This window comes from Myxocyprinus asiaticus, chromosome 39, assembly GCF_019703515.2.
Source record: "Myxocyprinus asiaticus isolate MX2 ecotype Aquarium Trade chromosome 39, UBuf_Myxa_2, whole genome shotgun sequence".
NCBI lineage: Eukaryota > Metazoa > Chordata > Actinopteri > Cypriniformes > Catostomidae > Myxocyprinus > Myxocyprinus asiaticus.
In genome coordinates, this window is record NC_059382.1 from 4,359,879 (window position 1) to 4,375,795 (window position 15,917).

Consider the following 15,917-nt stretch of genomic DNA (forward strand, 5'->3'; position numbering starts at 1 on the left):
TCACATGGCAAACAAGGAATTACATCATGAAGAACTTTGCTAACAGCATGGACAGAAGAAAAGTAATTTAATTCCTCCATTTTCAATTTTTCAATTTTTGTATCATCTTTTCAGCATTGGTTGCCTTCGTCGATCTAAACAACTCAAACTGTTACTAACATTATCAGTATAAAAAAGTACTTATTTCAAAGGTTTCTTTATCTATTTCATAAATATGGCTGTAATGATCTTGACATTGAAATTTAATTCCCAAATTAGCATATTTCCTTGAGAAATTGCTCATATTAGCGTGAGTGTGCAACCCTGTTACCATTTTTTAAGTAACAGGGTTGCACCCTCATCAGTTTTCTTAAACGAATTCAAATTTTTATTTGATGCCTAAGCTAGACGAATACAGTTTTCTGAAGGTTTATTACCTCTTTTCTTAAAATACATAATGAAAAATGTGAACTAAAGTCAAATTTTGAAGAGTTTTGATTGTCCTCCAATTCTGGAATGTCCCAACTAAACCTGAAAAATCTGTGATTTAGACAGAGAGAGAGAGAGAGAGAGAGAGAGAGAGAGAGAGATGGAGGGAGAGAGAGAGAGAGGGAGGGAGATGGAGGGAGAGAGAGAGCACGAGAGAGAGAGAGAGAGGGAGGGAGAGAGAGAGAGAGAGAGAGAGAGGGAGAGAGGGAGAGAGAGAGAGAGAGGGAGAGAGAGAGGGAGAGAGGGAGAGAGAGAGAGAGAGAGAGAGAGAGAGAGAGAGAGAGAGAGAGAGAGAGAGAGAGGGCTGGAACCCTCAATCTCTTGTAACGAGGACAGTTTTCCTCTTCACTACTCTAACATGACATAAACCAATATCTTGATCAGATTTCTCCTACCTGTTGGCTGGAGCACGTTGTGTCTTCAGAAGCAGAGGACATGCTGTAGGTTGTGTAGTGAGCATTTTACACACAGTGACACAGGTCTGATAAAGTTATAGCGCTTTAAATATCGGCTTGTTTTCAGGGAATATATCTTGAATTGAATATATTTTTCTTAACCTACTGGCAAATAAGATTTATGCTTAATCACAATTTTACAAAGTTATGCAATTTTGCTTTTGGTAAATTTATCGTGTTCTAAGGATGCTAGATATTTTTACTGGGATTTTTTCCCCCGGTGCACCACCTCACACTCTATCTCTCACTAACATTCGTGTTCATCTGTCAGTTACAGCTCATTAGCATGACAAAAGCAGCGAGTTGTTTTCACAGAAGTTTGACTCCAGGATCATGTGAGAATGACCAGCAGAAAACTTGTTGGTACACAGACAGAACCGAAAGAACAACCCACTAATTCACTGGACTGAGTCAAATAATACTATCTGATGTAAAACAATAGTGAAGTTGGTGAAGATTTACACCAAAAATTCATTTATTCAAATGTACAATCTCTTTTCATGTGGAGAAATATGATAGAATCTGTGGGATTAATCACAGCAAACATTCATAGCTAAACTAGCATTCTCCACTGCACGCCTACACTAACGCAAAACAATTAGCAGTTGCATGAATGGTACGTGTACTTTGTATCTGTAGCTTCCTAAGCTACAAGATACTCATATTTTCAAGCAGTTCAAGTACAGTCAAGCTACTTAAAAAAAAGGTTACCTACAAGCGACTAAACTTAAGAAGCCTGCTACACTGACGTTAAGGAGAGAATATCTTTAATTTTAAAAACAGTGAAGTATTTTTATGGCACAAAAAAAAAATAATGATCTCAGTTAAGATAACGGCATCATAAGTCATAAACAGCGACATAAATTTACATTATGCAACTAATTAAACCAAAAAAAACCACAATCAAAACAATGATAAACAGCACAAGTTAAATTACACGAAGGAACATTAATAGATGACTCATGAATTGACAAATGTATTTATGGAACCAATTAATTACAATTAAACCAACGGATACACTGAAATATATGTAAAATCATTTAGTTGTGATATAAAAAATATGTAGCCAAGGTCAAAAAAATTAAGGGGGGATTGGGGCAAAAATGGCACCAAAAGTGACAAAAATACCCCCAAAATTCATTTAGGCACATGGGGGCAAATAGTGCCCCAAAATGAGTTCCTGTTGGACGAGTGGAAATAAATGTTTTTGGTAATCAACATTATGCCACAAATGCAGTCAATTGAGTTTAACTTGTAAATAAACACAGAATATTCCTTTAAACACAGTGTAAGATGCTGTGAATTTCACTTCACTATTGACTGTACTATCGTCAGTGTGGATTACGAAGTATAACTTACAGAAAAATGTCCCAAAAGGACTAGCCTTTTAAAAATCTGTTGTTCTCACCTGTGTGGTTTTTGCCCGCCTCCCTTGCATAACTCCTTGATGATTGGTCGGTCCCTCTGATAGACAGTGTGACCGGCGACAGGGCAGTGTGTATGCTCCATAGGCGGCGCCATCATCTTCACATGGCGACATCAATTTATCATCCTCAGCTTCTCGACTCGTGGCGGCATGGCCCTTGTGCCATTTCACATAGCGTCCGTGTGGCGGCCTGCAGGTGGGGCTCTTTGGTCCATAGAGTTCATCTAAAGAATTGGTGCGGTTTGAGTCCAGCGACTCCAGTCTGTGAGGGGACGACTTTAAACAGAGTTCGCAATCATCAGGCGTGTCTCCGATCTCCTCCGTGCTGGTCATGTGTTCCTGGCTGAGGTCAGACAAAGACACCTCGAGTGAATCTTCTCGCCACATGTCCGCAGACTTGGAGCGCTTCTTCATAAAAGTAGCCCCCTCTTGGGCGCCGTCCCGCATCCGTTGGAGGGTCGTGCCATTGGGTGGCTCGCCGCCTTCTTGTGCAACTTGCTTGGTGGTAACGGTATGGGTCGCAGCAGGCGAATGAGCCGGATGGTTGTGGAACGACATCGGTCTGAGATTCATAGCCACGCGGTCCACCCACATCGGACCGCTGATGTCTGGGAGCATGTCGGAGTCGTTGAAAGGCTCCAGGCCGTGGTCGGCTAGTGACTGCGGGATACTGGGAGTGCTGCTTGAGCGCGTGCTCGTTTCAGAGTTGCGGTGTTCCGGTTTTCCAGACGGAGTCCGGCGGGAACTGTATGCCTGCTTGCTGGACAGGCGTAGTGAGCGGGACATGTGCTTACGGGAGAGGTGACGCTGCCCGTCTCCATAGTAACCATGGCTGCCACTATGACTTTCTGCGTTACCCATGGCTCAGTGTCGCGAAAACACATTCAGAGGTCAAGCAACCTGCAGAAATAAAAGAAATGGCCTAGCATGTAAATTCTTAAGTACAATGGTTTTCAACTGGTGGCCCGCGACCGGTCATATATAGAAAGGAACCCCCTGGCTGCAAAAGTCGCTTTTGCTGTTATTAGGGTTAGGTTTAGGGGTAGGGATAGGAGTAGGGTTTCTTTGGGACTCTAAATAAACATAATAAACAAAATGGGTTGCAGATCTTATCTGATAGGGTTGCAGAACACAGGGGGCAAAAATTATGCTAAAAGCAAATAATAAAATGCAACTAAAATATAATCATGTATAGTTATAATAACAAAATAAATAGGCTAATCAACTTTTAAAAGGGAAGAGAAAATGCTTCCCATATTTTTTGTTGTAGTTGATGTCAAAGACATCTAATCAAACTCTATGGTATTTTAATGCAAATTCAAATGGACACTTGGAAATATAAATAAAGTCCAATGGTTCTCAACTTCTGGGTTGAGTCCCAAAAATGCGTTACAGGTCTGCTTTGGTAGGGTCGCAGATAATCAGGTGAAAAAACAATGCTAAATGCAAATAATAAAATGCAACTGACAATATAACAGTGTATATTTAGGATAATAAAATAAATGGGCTTATCAACTTTTATAAGGGAGAAAATGTCCCATTTCTTTTGCTGTTGACATCAAAGGCCATGAGTCCAATCAAATTCTATGGTAATTGCCTATCATTTGGTAATATGACTAACAGAGATGTAATATTTGGCCCAGTGTTGATTCCAAGCATTTACAAAGTTGTCAGTTTTCCTACTCAGCCTATCTGGATCCTGAACAAAAACCAGTTTGGAAACACTGCTTTAGTATAATATAGTACATATTATTAAAATTCCCCAAATAATTATTTAATACATTTCTGGTAACACTTTACAATAAGGTTACATTTGTTAACATTAGTTAATGCATTAGGTAGGTATCATGAACTAACAATGCACAAAATATATTTAACAGCATTTTAAAAATGTTTTAAAGGATAATTCAGGGTTTAATACAATTTAAGCTCAACTGACAGCAACTTTGGCATATTGTTGATTGCCACAAAAAAAAAAAAAAAAAATCAGCAGCAAAAATCGAGGTTACTGTGAGGCTCTGAGTTGATTTTTCTGTTTAAACTCGTGTTATTTGAGCTGGAAAGTTATTTAAATCGTAATTTTTGCTGGATTACAGGGTTTACGGCATTACTTCATCATGGTAATGAAGTTGTAAAATTGGATATAAATTTACACAGAAAATCTGTGAGTGATTTTATCAGACTAAAATCATGTTTACACGCATATTGTTTATGTCTTGTGGCTAAACTTTTGAAACAGTGAGTATTTTAACATTTATGGATTGGCCCCCATTCACTTCCATTATAAGTGCCTCACTGAAACCTTGATTTTTGCTTTTTTTAAAGAAAAAGAAGGAATGAGTCAAAATTCATTTTTGTTGTAATTAACATTATGCCACAAATTCTTTTGATTGAGCTTAACTTAAACTGAACCCAGAATATTCTGTTAAGCAAGATTAATAAATGCTGTAAAAGTTCGGTTCATTATTTATTCATGTTAACTCATGTAGTGAAATAATGTTAATGAATACAACATTATTGTAAAGTGTTGTTCCCATTTCTTATTAGATTGAATTCCCAGCATTATCACATTCACTTATACTCTAGATTCGTTCGACATGTATATTTGCATAACGCCATCCGTTGAGTCTGACAGCTACAGCATGTGTTTGATATTACCTGCAGTCTGGCAATGACATCAGTCATGACAGATTTCCATCTTCATACAAATCAGCTCCAACATCTATGCAGTTTGCGGTGTTACGATGACTTCCAAATTCTGAAAGAGATAGACAGAGAGTCGTAAATGTGCTAGTCGAAAGAATCCAAACACAGCAGTTTCTAAGGTAGAATAGGGGCCATGCTGTTGTGAGGTAAAATTAAAGTAACCGCAGAGAAATCTGACAGAATGAAACCTGTAAGAGCAATTGAAGGGATTTGCTGCTGTGATTGGAGACCACACATGTTCAAACGCTTTGGACAGCTTCAACAAACGCAAGATGATGGAGTTCACTTTCACACGACACATGAGAGGCTGCGTGTGTTTGTGTGAGTGTGTGTGGTCGCAGATATATCAACTTGTGGTTACTGCTGCTTCAGATGTATGCCAGTATTAATGGAAATATGGGTACACAATAAAATAAAAACGCTCCATTATTCCTTCAGTACGAGAGAGGTCAGTAAGCACACAGTGCAGAGTAATCTAATGAAAACCGTACTCGCTAGTATAATTACTCAACTAAAGACAAACACCCTAGACATGTATATGCTGAGCAGTGATTTATTCCTTCAGAATTTCCTGATACATATTCATCTAGAGGCCTTTGTTATTGAATAAACAACAAAGAACTCACAACACTGAGGTTAGTTTTGTGATTTTTAAGAACGTTATAATGTCAGTCCAGCAGTACTTCTTTTTATGCACATCTGGGGATAAAGTGTTATTTCACTGGTTAACCAGGTATTGTGAGTTATCTTTCCTACTTCTCATATCACTCTGCAATATTTACAAGAAAAGCTAATAAAATGATTTAAACTGAAATCAATATTCCATTTCCATGTATTTATATATTTGGCAATTATTTGTGTAATTAGCAGGATAATGAAGAGTAGGATGGTCATTTCGCAATATAAACATCAGCAGAACAAGAGGTTGAATTTAGCTGTTTCTGGAGACTTTGCAGTCTCTTTCTTCTCGCATACTAACGTAATTTCAACTCAGTTCAATATTTCATGTCCATTTAATTATTTATTTTGTAAGTAGCCTAGTAATAAGCCTCCTGATTAACCTTGTCATGTTTATTTTGTGATGGTGACTGGCAGACTGTAGATTATGCCCTACATTATATGTCTAATAATAGCATAACATTTAAAATAATAGCATAGGTCAATTATGCGAGAGAAAAAAAACCCCCACCAAGAACGTCACAAATCACCAATTAAAATTGCAATAACAACAACTAAAGTGTATCTGGAATGTCGGTTCTAGACATGTTATCCAAAACACTCAAAATGGTCCATTTTCCTAAAATAAAGCTATCATATGGCTTCACAAGACTTGGAATATAGCACACAAGTTGTATGAACTTCTTTCATGGTGCTTTTCTTGTCTGTTTTGGAGCCTGACAGCCTGTGGTAACAATATGCTTTCATTATATGGAAAAGTGCAGCTTTGAGATTGCACATTGCCTTTTTTTTCTTTTCTATTGCATCTAATGAGACATGAGGATTAGTTAAAAGATTTATAGTATTTATTGAGGAATTATAGGCCAAATACAGCTCTGTCCTGCTCTGCAGGAACCAGAGCGATCAACTCGGAACTGATTTAGATTCTCTTCTCAACTGCCTTCATCCAGTCAGAACGGGAACTCTCTGTCTCTCCGACTAATGCACTGTAGCAGATCTGGGGTCTGTGTGTAGCGGAGCTGAGAGCCGGCAGTAAAGACTCATGACAGAGCTGCTAACACATGCACAAAGAGTACTGAAGCATCAGGAGTGAGACTCAGGGTTCTTGTTTGGCACATAAAGAACCGTTGAGCTATGTGGCCCCTCAGTTGCAGCTGACAAGAGATGTAAGCCTCTGACGAAAGTAAAAACAAAACAGAATACCTAGCATACGTTTTTTTTTTTTTTTTTTTTTAAGAATTCGTGTGTCTGTGTTTTGAATCTTAGGTTCTCTGGTCTTGCCCAGCTGTAGTATATAACATGTTTAGGATGGCCACAAGTAAACGGACAAAGATACAGACAAATCAAAGGCATAACTGTTAAAGTGATAAGCAAAGCTGTCTCTGTGATTTTGTACATTTGTCTTAGCAAATTTAGGATGGGTGTGCAGCCTCATTTGTAAGGTAAACTGATTATTATTTTTTGCATTGTTAAGCAAGCATCATTTTCACTATTACTAACCCCCTCCCACCTGTGTACCATTCTCACAGTTCCCATGTCTTTTACACTAATCTTTTGTTTGGTGAGTCATAAAACATGTAAGAACAATTCCATCCCTTTGCACTATGGCACACAACTCCAGTTAACTGCAAACACAGAGAAATTCTCTCGTATCTCTGTGGAAAGTGGAAACCAGGCCAGTTCTTCTGGTGGAGTGGGGTATCCATATGTTCGCGTTAACCATCAGAAAAATACTCAAATAGAAACCACTTCAGCATCGGGCTGCAATTTTCCAAAGTGCTTGATCAAAGTTCTCCCATAACAGCTCTGGTAAGAGCAACTGCTTGTGGGTAAAATATATATTTCAGGACATCAGCTCAACATACCCACAGGCAACAAACTGTACTTTAAAGAGATGCCTACATCCTCTGCCCTATATATTCATAAATTAATGTGAAAAGGTCCATGGAGTACAAAAACGATGTTCAACCATAATGTTAAATCTACTTGACTTGACATTAGAAATAGAGATACTACTCCACATGCATCTGTGTCCGCTTACAATAATAAGATTGTTCAGCTATATTATATTAATACAGCTTCAAGATGGATGGATAGATGGATGGAAATGGATGGATGGATCCATTGATAGTTAGAAATGGATGGATGATAGATGGATGAATGGATGAAGGAGGGACAGTTAGAAATGTATGGATGGAAGGATGGATGATGGATGGATGAAGGGTGGACAGTTAGAAATGGATGGATGGATGGACGGACAGTTAGAAATGGATGAATGGATGGATGGATGGATGGACGGACGGACAGTTAGAAATGGATGAATGGATGGATGGATTCATTGACGGTCAGAAATGTATGGATGGATAAACAGCTTGAAATAGATGGATGGATAATGGATGGATGTACATTTATAAATGGATGGATGAGTGGAAGGATGGATGGATATGCAGTTAGAAATGGAAGTATGGATGGCTGGATGGATATGAATTTAGAAATGGATGGATGATGGATGGATGGATGGATGGATGATTGACAGTTAGAAATGGATGAATGGATGGATGGATCCATTGATAGTTAGAAATGGATGGATAGATACACAGCTAGAAATAGATGGATGGCTGGAAGGACAGTTAGAAATAGATGTATGGATGGATGATGGACAGTTAGAAATGGATGAATGGATGACAGATGAAAATGGATAAATGGATGGATGGATCCATTGATAGTTAGAAATGGATGGATAGATACACAGCTAGAAATGGATAGATGATGGATGGATGGATGGATGGATGAAGGATGGACAGTTAGAAATGTATGGATGGATGTATGATGGATGTATGGACAGTTAGAAATGGATGAATGAATAGATGGATTAATTGACGGTTAGAAATGGATGATAGATACACAGCTAGAAATGGATGGATGGATGATGGTTGGATGTACAGTTAGAAATGGATGGATGAGTGGAAGGATGGATGGATATGCAGTTAGAAATAGATGTATGGATGGCTGGATATGCAGTTACAAATGGATAGATGAATGGATATGCAGTTAGAAATGGATAGATGAATGGATATGCAGTTAGAAATGGATGTATGGATGGATGAACAGTTAGAAATGGATGGATGGATGGATGGATGAATGGACAGTCAGAAATTGATAAATAGATGGATGGATCCATTGACAGTTAGAAATGGATGGATAGATACACAGCTAGAAATGGATGGATGGATGATGGATGGATGGATGGATGAAGGATGGACAGTTATAAATGGATGGATGGATAAATGTACAGTTAGAAATGGATGAATGGATGGATGGATTCATTGATGTTAGAAATGTATAGATAGATAGATAAATAGATAGATAGACAGACAGACAGACAGACAGACACACAGCTAGAAATGGATGGATGATGGATGGATGTACAGTTAGAAGTGGATGGATGAGTGGAAGGATGTATGGATATGCCATTATAAATTGATGGATGGGTGGATGGACAGTTAGAAATAGATGGATGAGTGGAAGGATGGATGGATATGCAGTTAGAAATGGATGTATGAATGGAGGATGGATGGATATGCAGTTAGAAATGGATGGGTGGATGGATAGACAGTTAGAGAAGGATGGATGAATAGTTAGAAAAGGATGGATGGACAGTTAGAAATGGATGGATGGGTGGAAGGAAGGATGGATGGATAAATGTGGATGTTAGTGACAGACAGACAGACAGATAGATAGATAGATAGATAGATAGATAGATAGATTGCATTATAAGTCTTAGCAAAAGTTGCTTTAGACGGCAATATATGGCTTATTTGCATATTATTGAAAGTACAGTTATTCTTTCAATGGCCTACAGTCTACAGCAACTAAACCATGTTTCGAGATCCACGCTTCGTTCAGTTGATTTTGAACACAAGAACGCATTCTCATCTTATGCTGTCACTAGAGTCAAGCAAGCCTGAGGATGTATTCCACTTACATTTTTTATGCCCTCCCCTCGCTAACTTCCCTGCTTAACTCATGGACTCGGATGTACGTCATTGCTTACACTGCGAGAGTGCCCACTACTGGCGGAACCAGTGCAATTCCATTTCAACCCATTGCACTGGTTCCGAGGGCCTAAGATCCTTTGGGCCTAAGCCCTTCATCACCAGGAGCTCATTATCACTCTTGCAATAGGACTGATGTCATTTTGTGAAATTATTAGGCAATTTTTGCACCTGAGAAAACAACGTCTTCAGAGATTGATGCAATGACAGGTAAAGTTTGGTTGTAATTTCAGAGGCTTATAAAAAAAATTATAAGCCTTCTTTTTATTTTAATTAATTGTTAGAAAGGATTAATACATTTTACACAAAAGAAAAGGTAACATTGCCATTAATACTGTAGGGTTAGGGTTAGGGTTAGGGGTTGAGGGTCTGCTAGCAGAAACTTCCCTTGCTCACTTAACGAAGTGGAACGGACTTCCAAAATGGCGGCGAGGATTCCCCTGAGGGGAAGTGCTAAGGGTAGTTAGTGACTGGATGTTGAAAGTGAAGTGGAATGCAGCCTGAGATTGGTTTGAACTTTGTTCTCTGTACAGCTGCGCATTGCCTATTCAGCTGGAGTTTCACGTACTGCCCTCTGCTTAAAAGAGGTGGTACTTTAAACTTAAATTGCTCCGACAGTAGGAATATATCTTATGATGGTCCTTGGCCACGATTAATTGCGTTAATTTTTTATATATTGTAATTAATCGCACTGAATTAACGCATTAAATCGACAGCCCTGATAATTATAAACCCTAATGGAGACAAGAGCAGCATCAGACACAGTTGTTTATTAAGTCCAATGATGACATCATGCAAAAAACCGACGGCCATAAACATCCTGGAACAAGAGCCTGTCATTCTGAATCCCATTCATGGAGGTGTGCAAACAAACACACCCATGTGATCCATCACGCAATCCTGAAAACACACTTCAGAGCTCTCTGTGTTTACCTGCAAATATGTGAGAGGTGCATTTTAGAGTCCTTTGTTATTAGAGTCGTCTGGAGGCACAGTCTCAATTAGACACATACCATGACCTGTTGAGACAGGATGAGAGAGAGCTGCCCATGGCCAGCAGAAGTCAAGAATGAGCTCAGCTTTAGAGATATAAAGGGCAGAAACAGCATTTTTGCCCAAAAGCTGAAACCTGGCATGTGTTCTCAGTGAGGGAGCTTGAGAACGCTCAGAGGCACATGGAAACAAAACCTAAACTTCATCAGCAGCTGCAGGGTGGAAGAAAAGGAATGTTTCCTGCCAAGCAAACCAGCGAGGGGCCATTTACTGATGTCCATGCTGGGTGATTAATACACAGCACTTTTCCAAAGTATAACAACATCTTTATTAAATTGTGTGAGGCACAATACCTATAAATCCAATGCAATTTTTGGTGGTGTTTGCAAAGGCAAGCATCACTGTTACTATTACTCATCCTTAAGGTTAGAGATTTGAACAAACCCCTAACCCGAAGAATTAAACACTCATACCTGACTGTTTGTGTTACAGACATGAATGATACCACAAATCCAAATCTCATTTTCTTTATCACATTCTCTATCAAGTTCCCATCACAAAGCTCTTTGGAGTCTGTTGTGCTAGTATCTCACTGCAGAGATGTACTTGCTTAATTCGCTTAGAAGCCATAGAAACGTTTAATTGAAAAACTCTGTGAGGGGTGTTCAGCGATAATGAAAACAACACAAATGTACCATCTGCCTGAAAGAGCCACTGAAAGCAACCTGAAGCACACAGCCAGTGTAATGAGATACAGAAATAAAAGAACATGTTAAGATATTAACTAATGCACCTATGACAAAATTGTGCAGGGAGGTCATTACGGTGTGCTTTGCATATGATAAATCATTCTAAAGGTATGATAAATGATTGACAGGCTTTATATCATTGGATACCCCCAGGAGACAGGTCAACTCAATATCTAGGCACTTAGAGAACATGAAAGCCAATAAAATGAATCCTCTGTGTTCAAGAAACTATGCCGTATTTCCACACGGAGTACAAACTGCAAAGCAAAACTCACATAAAAGATGCATTCCAAAGCTTTGCAGATTTCTTACATTTCTGAAAATGTAAAAAGCAGATATACAGTTGAAGTCAGAAGTTTACATACACCTTAGCCAAATACATTTAAACTCACTTTTTCACAAGTCCTGAAATTTAATTGTAGAAAACATTGCCTGTCTTAGGTCAGTTAGGATCACTACTTTATTTTAAGAATGTGAAAAGTCAGAATAATAGTAGAGAGAATTATTTATTTCAGCTTTTATTTCTTTCATCACATTCCCAGTGGGTCAGAAGTTTACATACACTTTGTTAGTATTTGGTAGCATTGCCTTTAAATTGTTTAACTTGGGTCAAATGTTTTGGGTAGCCTTGGGTAAGCTTCTCACAACAAGTTGCAGAAATTTTGGCCCATTCCTCCAGACAGAACTGGTGTAACTGAGTCAGGTTTGTAGGCCTCCTTGCTCGCACACGCTTTTTCAGTTCTGCCCACAAATTTTCTATTGGATTGAGGTCAGGGCTTTGTGATGGCCACTCCAATACCTTGACTTTGTTGTCCTTAAGCAATTTTGCTACAACTTTGGAGGTTTGCTTGGCGTCATTGTCCATTTGGAAGACCCATTTGTGACCAAGCTTTAACTTCCTGGCTGATGTCTTGAGATGTTGCTTCAATATATCCACATAATTTTCCTTCCTCATGATGCCATCTATTTTGTGAAGTGCACCAGTCCCTCCTGCAGCAAAGCACCCTCACAACATGATGCTGCCACCTCCATGCTTCACGGTTGGGATGGTGTTCTTCGGCTTGCAAGCCTCGTCCTTTTTCTCCAAAAATAAAGATGGTCATTATGGCCAAAAAGTTCCATTTTTGTTTCATTAGACCAGAGGATATTTCTCCAAAATGTAAAACCTTTGTCCCCGTGTGCACTTGCAAACTCTAGTCTGGCTTTTTTATGGCGGTTTTGGAGCATTGGCTTCTTCCTTGCCAAGTTACCTTTCAGGTCGATATAGGACTTGTTTTACTGTGGATATAGATACTTGTCTACCTGTTTCTTCCAGCATCTTCACAAGGTCCTTTGCTGTTGTTCTGGGGTTGATTTGCACTTTTCACACCAAATTACGTTCATCTCTAGGAGACATAATGCGTCTCCTGAGCGGTATGATGGCTGCTTCCTCCCATGGTGTTTATACTTGCATACTATTGTTTGTAAAGATGAACATGGTACAGGTGTTTGGAAATTACTCCCAAGGATGAACCAGACTTGTGGAGGTCCACAACGTTTGTTTCTGAGGTCTTGGCTGATTTCTTTTGATTTTCCTATGATGTCAAGAAAAGAGGCACTGAGTTTGAAGGTAGGCCTTAAAATACATCCACAGGTACACCTCCAATTGACTCCAATTAGACAATTAGCCTATCAGAAGCTTGACATCATTTTCTGGAATTTTCCAAGCTGCTTAAAGGCACAGTTAACTTAGTGAATGTAAACTTCTGACCCACTGGAATTGTGATATAGTCAATTAAAAGTGAAACAATCTGTCTGTAAACAATTGTTGGAAAAATTACTCGTGTCATACTCGTTTATGTCCTAAACGACGTGCCAAAACTATAGTTTGCTAATATGTAATCTGTGGAGTGCTTAAATTTTGTTTTAATGACTTCAACCTAAGTGTATGTAAACTTCTGACTTCAACTGTAGGCATTTGGGTTGTGAATTCTTAGTGTATTTTTGAACTCTCAAAAATCAACATTATGACATTATTATTTTTATGTGAATAAGTAGTTACATTTCTAGTTTCAACGTTATTTGTACTTCAGACCTTTGTTTTGTTGGACAAGAAAAACTAACTTCATACCATGTGGACTCACATTTGGTTTTCGTCCATTGAAAATGGGTCAAATTGAACAATTTACGGATGGAGTCACATTGAGAGCCCCATATCTTTTGGCTTTTGGCCATATCTTTATCCATATAGGGCTTTAAAAATAAAGATATGAAAAGGAAACGTTTTTCTGAACCAGAATCTAAAAGGATATTAAGGTATATTTAATAATTCTGGAGTAATTGTCACTCCAGCTTTGGGAAAACACCACAAAACATGCTTTTTTCCCCATTTTTGGACTTACATTTTTGACATATGCCACAAAGGGTGCTGAAGTCAACTGATTTTAGTAACAGGCCTATCTATCTCTGTGTAAAAATAAAATAATGACACTGCCATGGTTATTTAATTTTTTGAGCTGTAGTTTTGTTCTAAAATTGTCATTCGGACACCCTCTACAAAATAATGGATTACTTACTAAATATTAATACATGGCTTATATTTTGGCTTTAATCATCATTTATGTTTAAATTTTTCCAGTTTAAAAAAAAAATATATATATATATATATATCAAAAACAACATTTTGAGTTGACACAAAATTACCCCTTAATTAAATGTTGCCTAGTTTGAACAATGATAAAGTGATGCTCTTAAAACATCCAGGGGCGTGTTTACTATTTCTAGGCCCCAAGCCACCGACCAGCCCGGAGCCCCAATTTAAAAATACATTTTAAATAATCATTTTAAATCAATCCTATCAGCCATTGTAGCCAAGTACATTCAAAATGTTAAATGAAATAAAAATCTAGTTAAAGATAATTAATACACGTTTTCCAGTTTTTCCAGTGAAAAAAAGCAACACACATATTTTTACAAAACACTTTTTATTTTTTTAGTGAACAGGGTGTGCAAAACCTACTACTTCACTCACTAACATTTTGGAATTCAGTTGTCATTTATTATTATAACCCAACAATTATTTATTATTGTCCAGTTAGTAATTATAATATGATGCAGTATTATTTTTATAACTTGTATACAATAGTCTTATTTACTTCTTAACCTGGAGGCTGCAGTGTATTGTTCAACATGTTGCAAAAGGCAGCATTTTATGTAAGCATCGTAGGCAATATTTGTAACATTATTGTAACAGTAAACATACATGGCATGGCAGCCCCTCAGCACACTAGAGCAGAAGGGAAAAAAACATTGCCATTTATCAAGCGCTGAAACTTTGCTTGGTGCAGAATAATCTGGAATAATGTTAAACATTGTAACAGTCCCCTCTTGGCATCCTGAACTTGTTCAAAACATTAAATCATTGTGACACCTGTGCTAAAAACAATCAAGATGCAGCACAATGAATGAAACAGAACCTAGGTGTCTCAACATGCGTTTTTGAGGCTTGAAGTTCTTTTTAACTTGACACAGAGTCTAAAAATGTGCCGGTGTCCTGAAAATATATGCTACCCATCAGGATGTGCTACCAATGCCATATTCACATCGTTTTTGGGTTGGGGTTAGGTTTTGGGGTAGGATTAGGGCTTAGCACATCCTCACACCATATCACATTATCTGATCGATAGTCAGACTGTGATGCACATCAAGATAAGTATTATCTGCCTGAGCAGATGTGCTACCAAGGTTTTTAACACATTTCATGCTGTTGTAGTACATACGGACAGGTTCTCCTGTGCCTCCCAACATGTGCTACCCATGATTTAACTTTACATATCACTGTTTTTACTGCTGGTAGCACATCCTGAGCACTGATCCTGCGTGAGACACTGAAGAAATAGCGAGACGTGGTGCAGCAAGTATGGACGTTCATCCAGTGTGTGTTTACAAATGAAAACAATGGAAAAACAGAGCAGACGCACGCAAAAACACGCTCGGTGTGAACGGCCCCTAACACATCCGTGGGCGAAACAAGTTTGGAAGGACTGTATATTTTTTCATAAATTACAAAACCCGAACTCAGAGTCCTTCTTGAAAAACTCACTTAAATCCCAGCGGACCTCTAACATGAACCACTCTGAGAGCGCTGACAACAGCGTATTCGTGCGTGTACACAGAACAACATTTCACACCTCAAGCGATGTTTGCTGAGCTTTCCTACAGGGGCGGGGGCCCCCCGATGTGCGGGGCCCAACGCAATTGTGTGGTTTGCATGGTGGTTAAAACTGCTACTGAAAACATCCTGTTTGTTAAAGCAACATGACCAACCCGAGAAAGCAACATTGGCTCGACCAATGATGCGAGATTGGGGCGGGATTATATGTTTGTCTAACCAATAGAAGACAGGGGG

General features: G+C 38.6%; 1 protein-coding gene across 3 annotated transcripts in view; it reads right to left on the minus strand.

Annotated features, from left to right (window-relative positions):
- The window catches only part of LOC127429880 (rho guanine nucleotide exchange factor TIAM1-like), a 102,460-nt gene that overhangs the window by 55,152 nt on the left and 31,391 nt on the right, over positions 1–15,917 (minus strand). For all 3 annotated transcript variants that reach the window (XM_051679207.1, XM_051679201.1, XM_051679202.1), the window contains exons 2-3: positions 5,008–5,107; positions 2,332–3,249 (exon numbers count right to left, since the gene is read on the minus strand). In XM_051679207.1, the coding sequence (XP_051535167.1) occupies positions 2,332–3,210 (879 nt within the window). In that variant the 5' untranslated portion in view covers positions 3,211–3,249; positions 5,008–5,107. The remainder of the gene's footprint in view (positions 1–2,331; positions 3,250–5,007; positions 5,108–15,917) is intronic.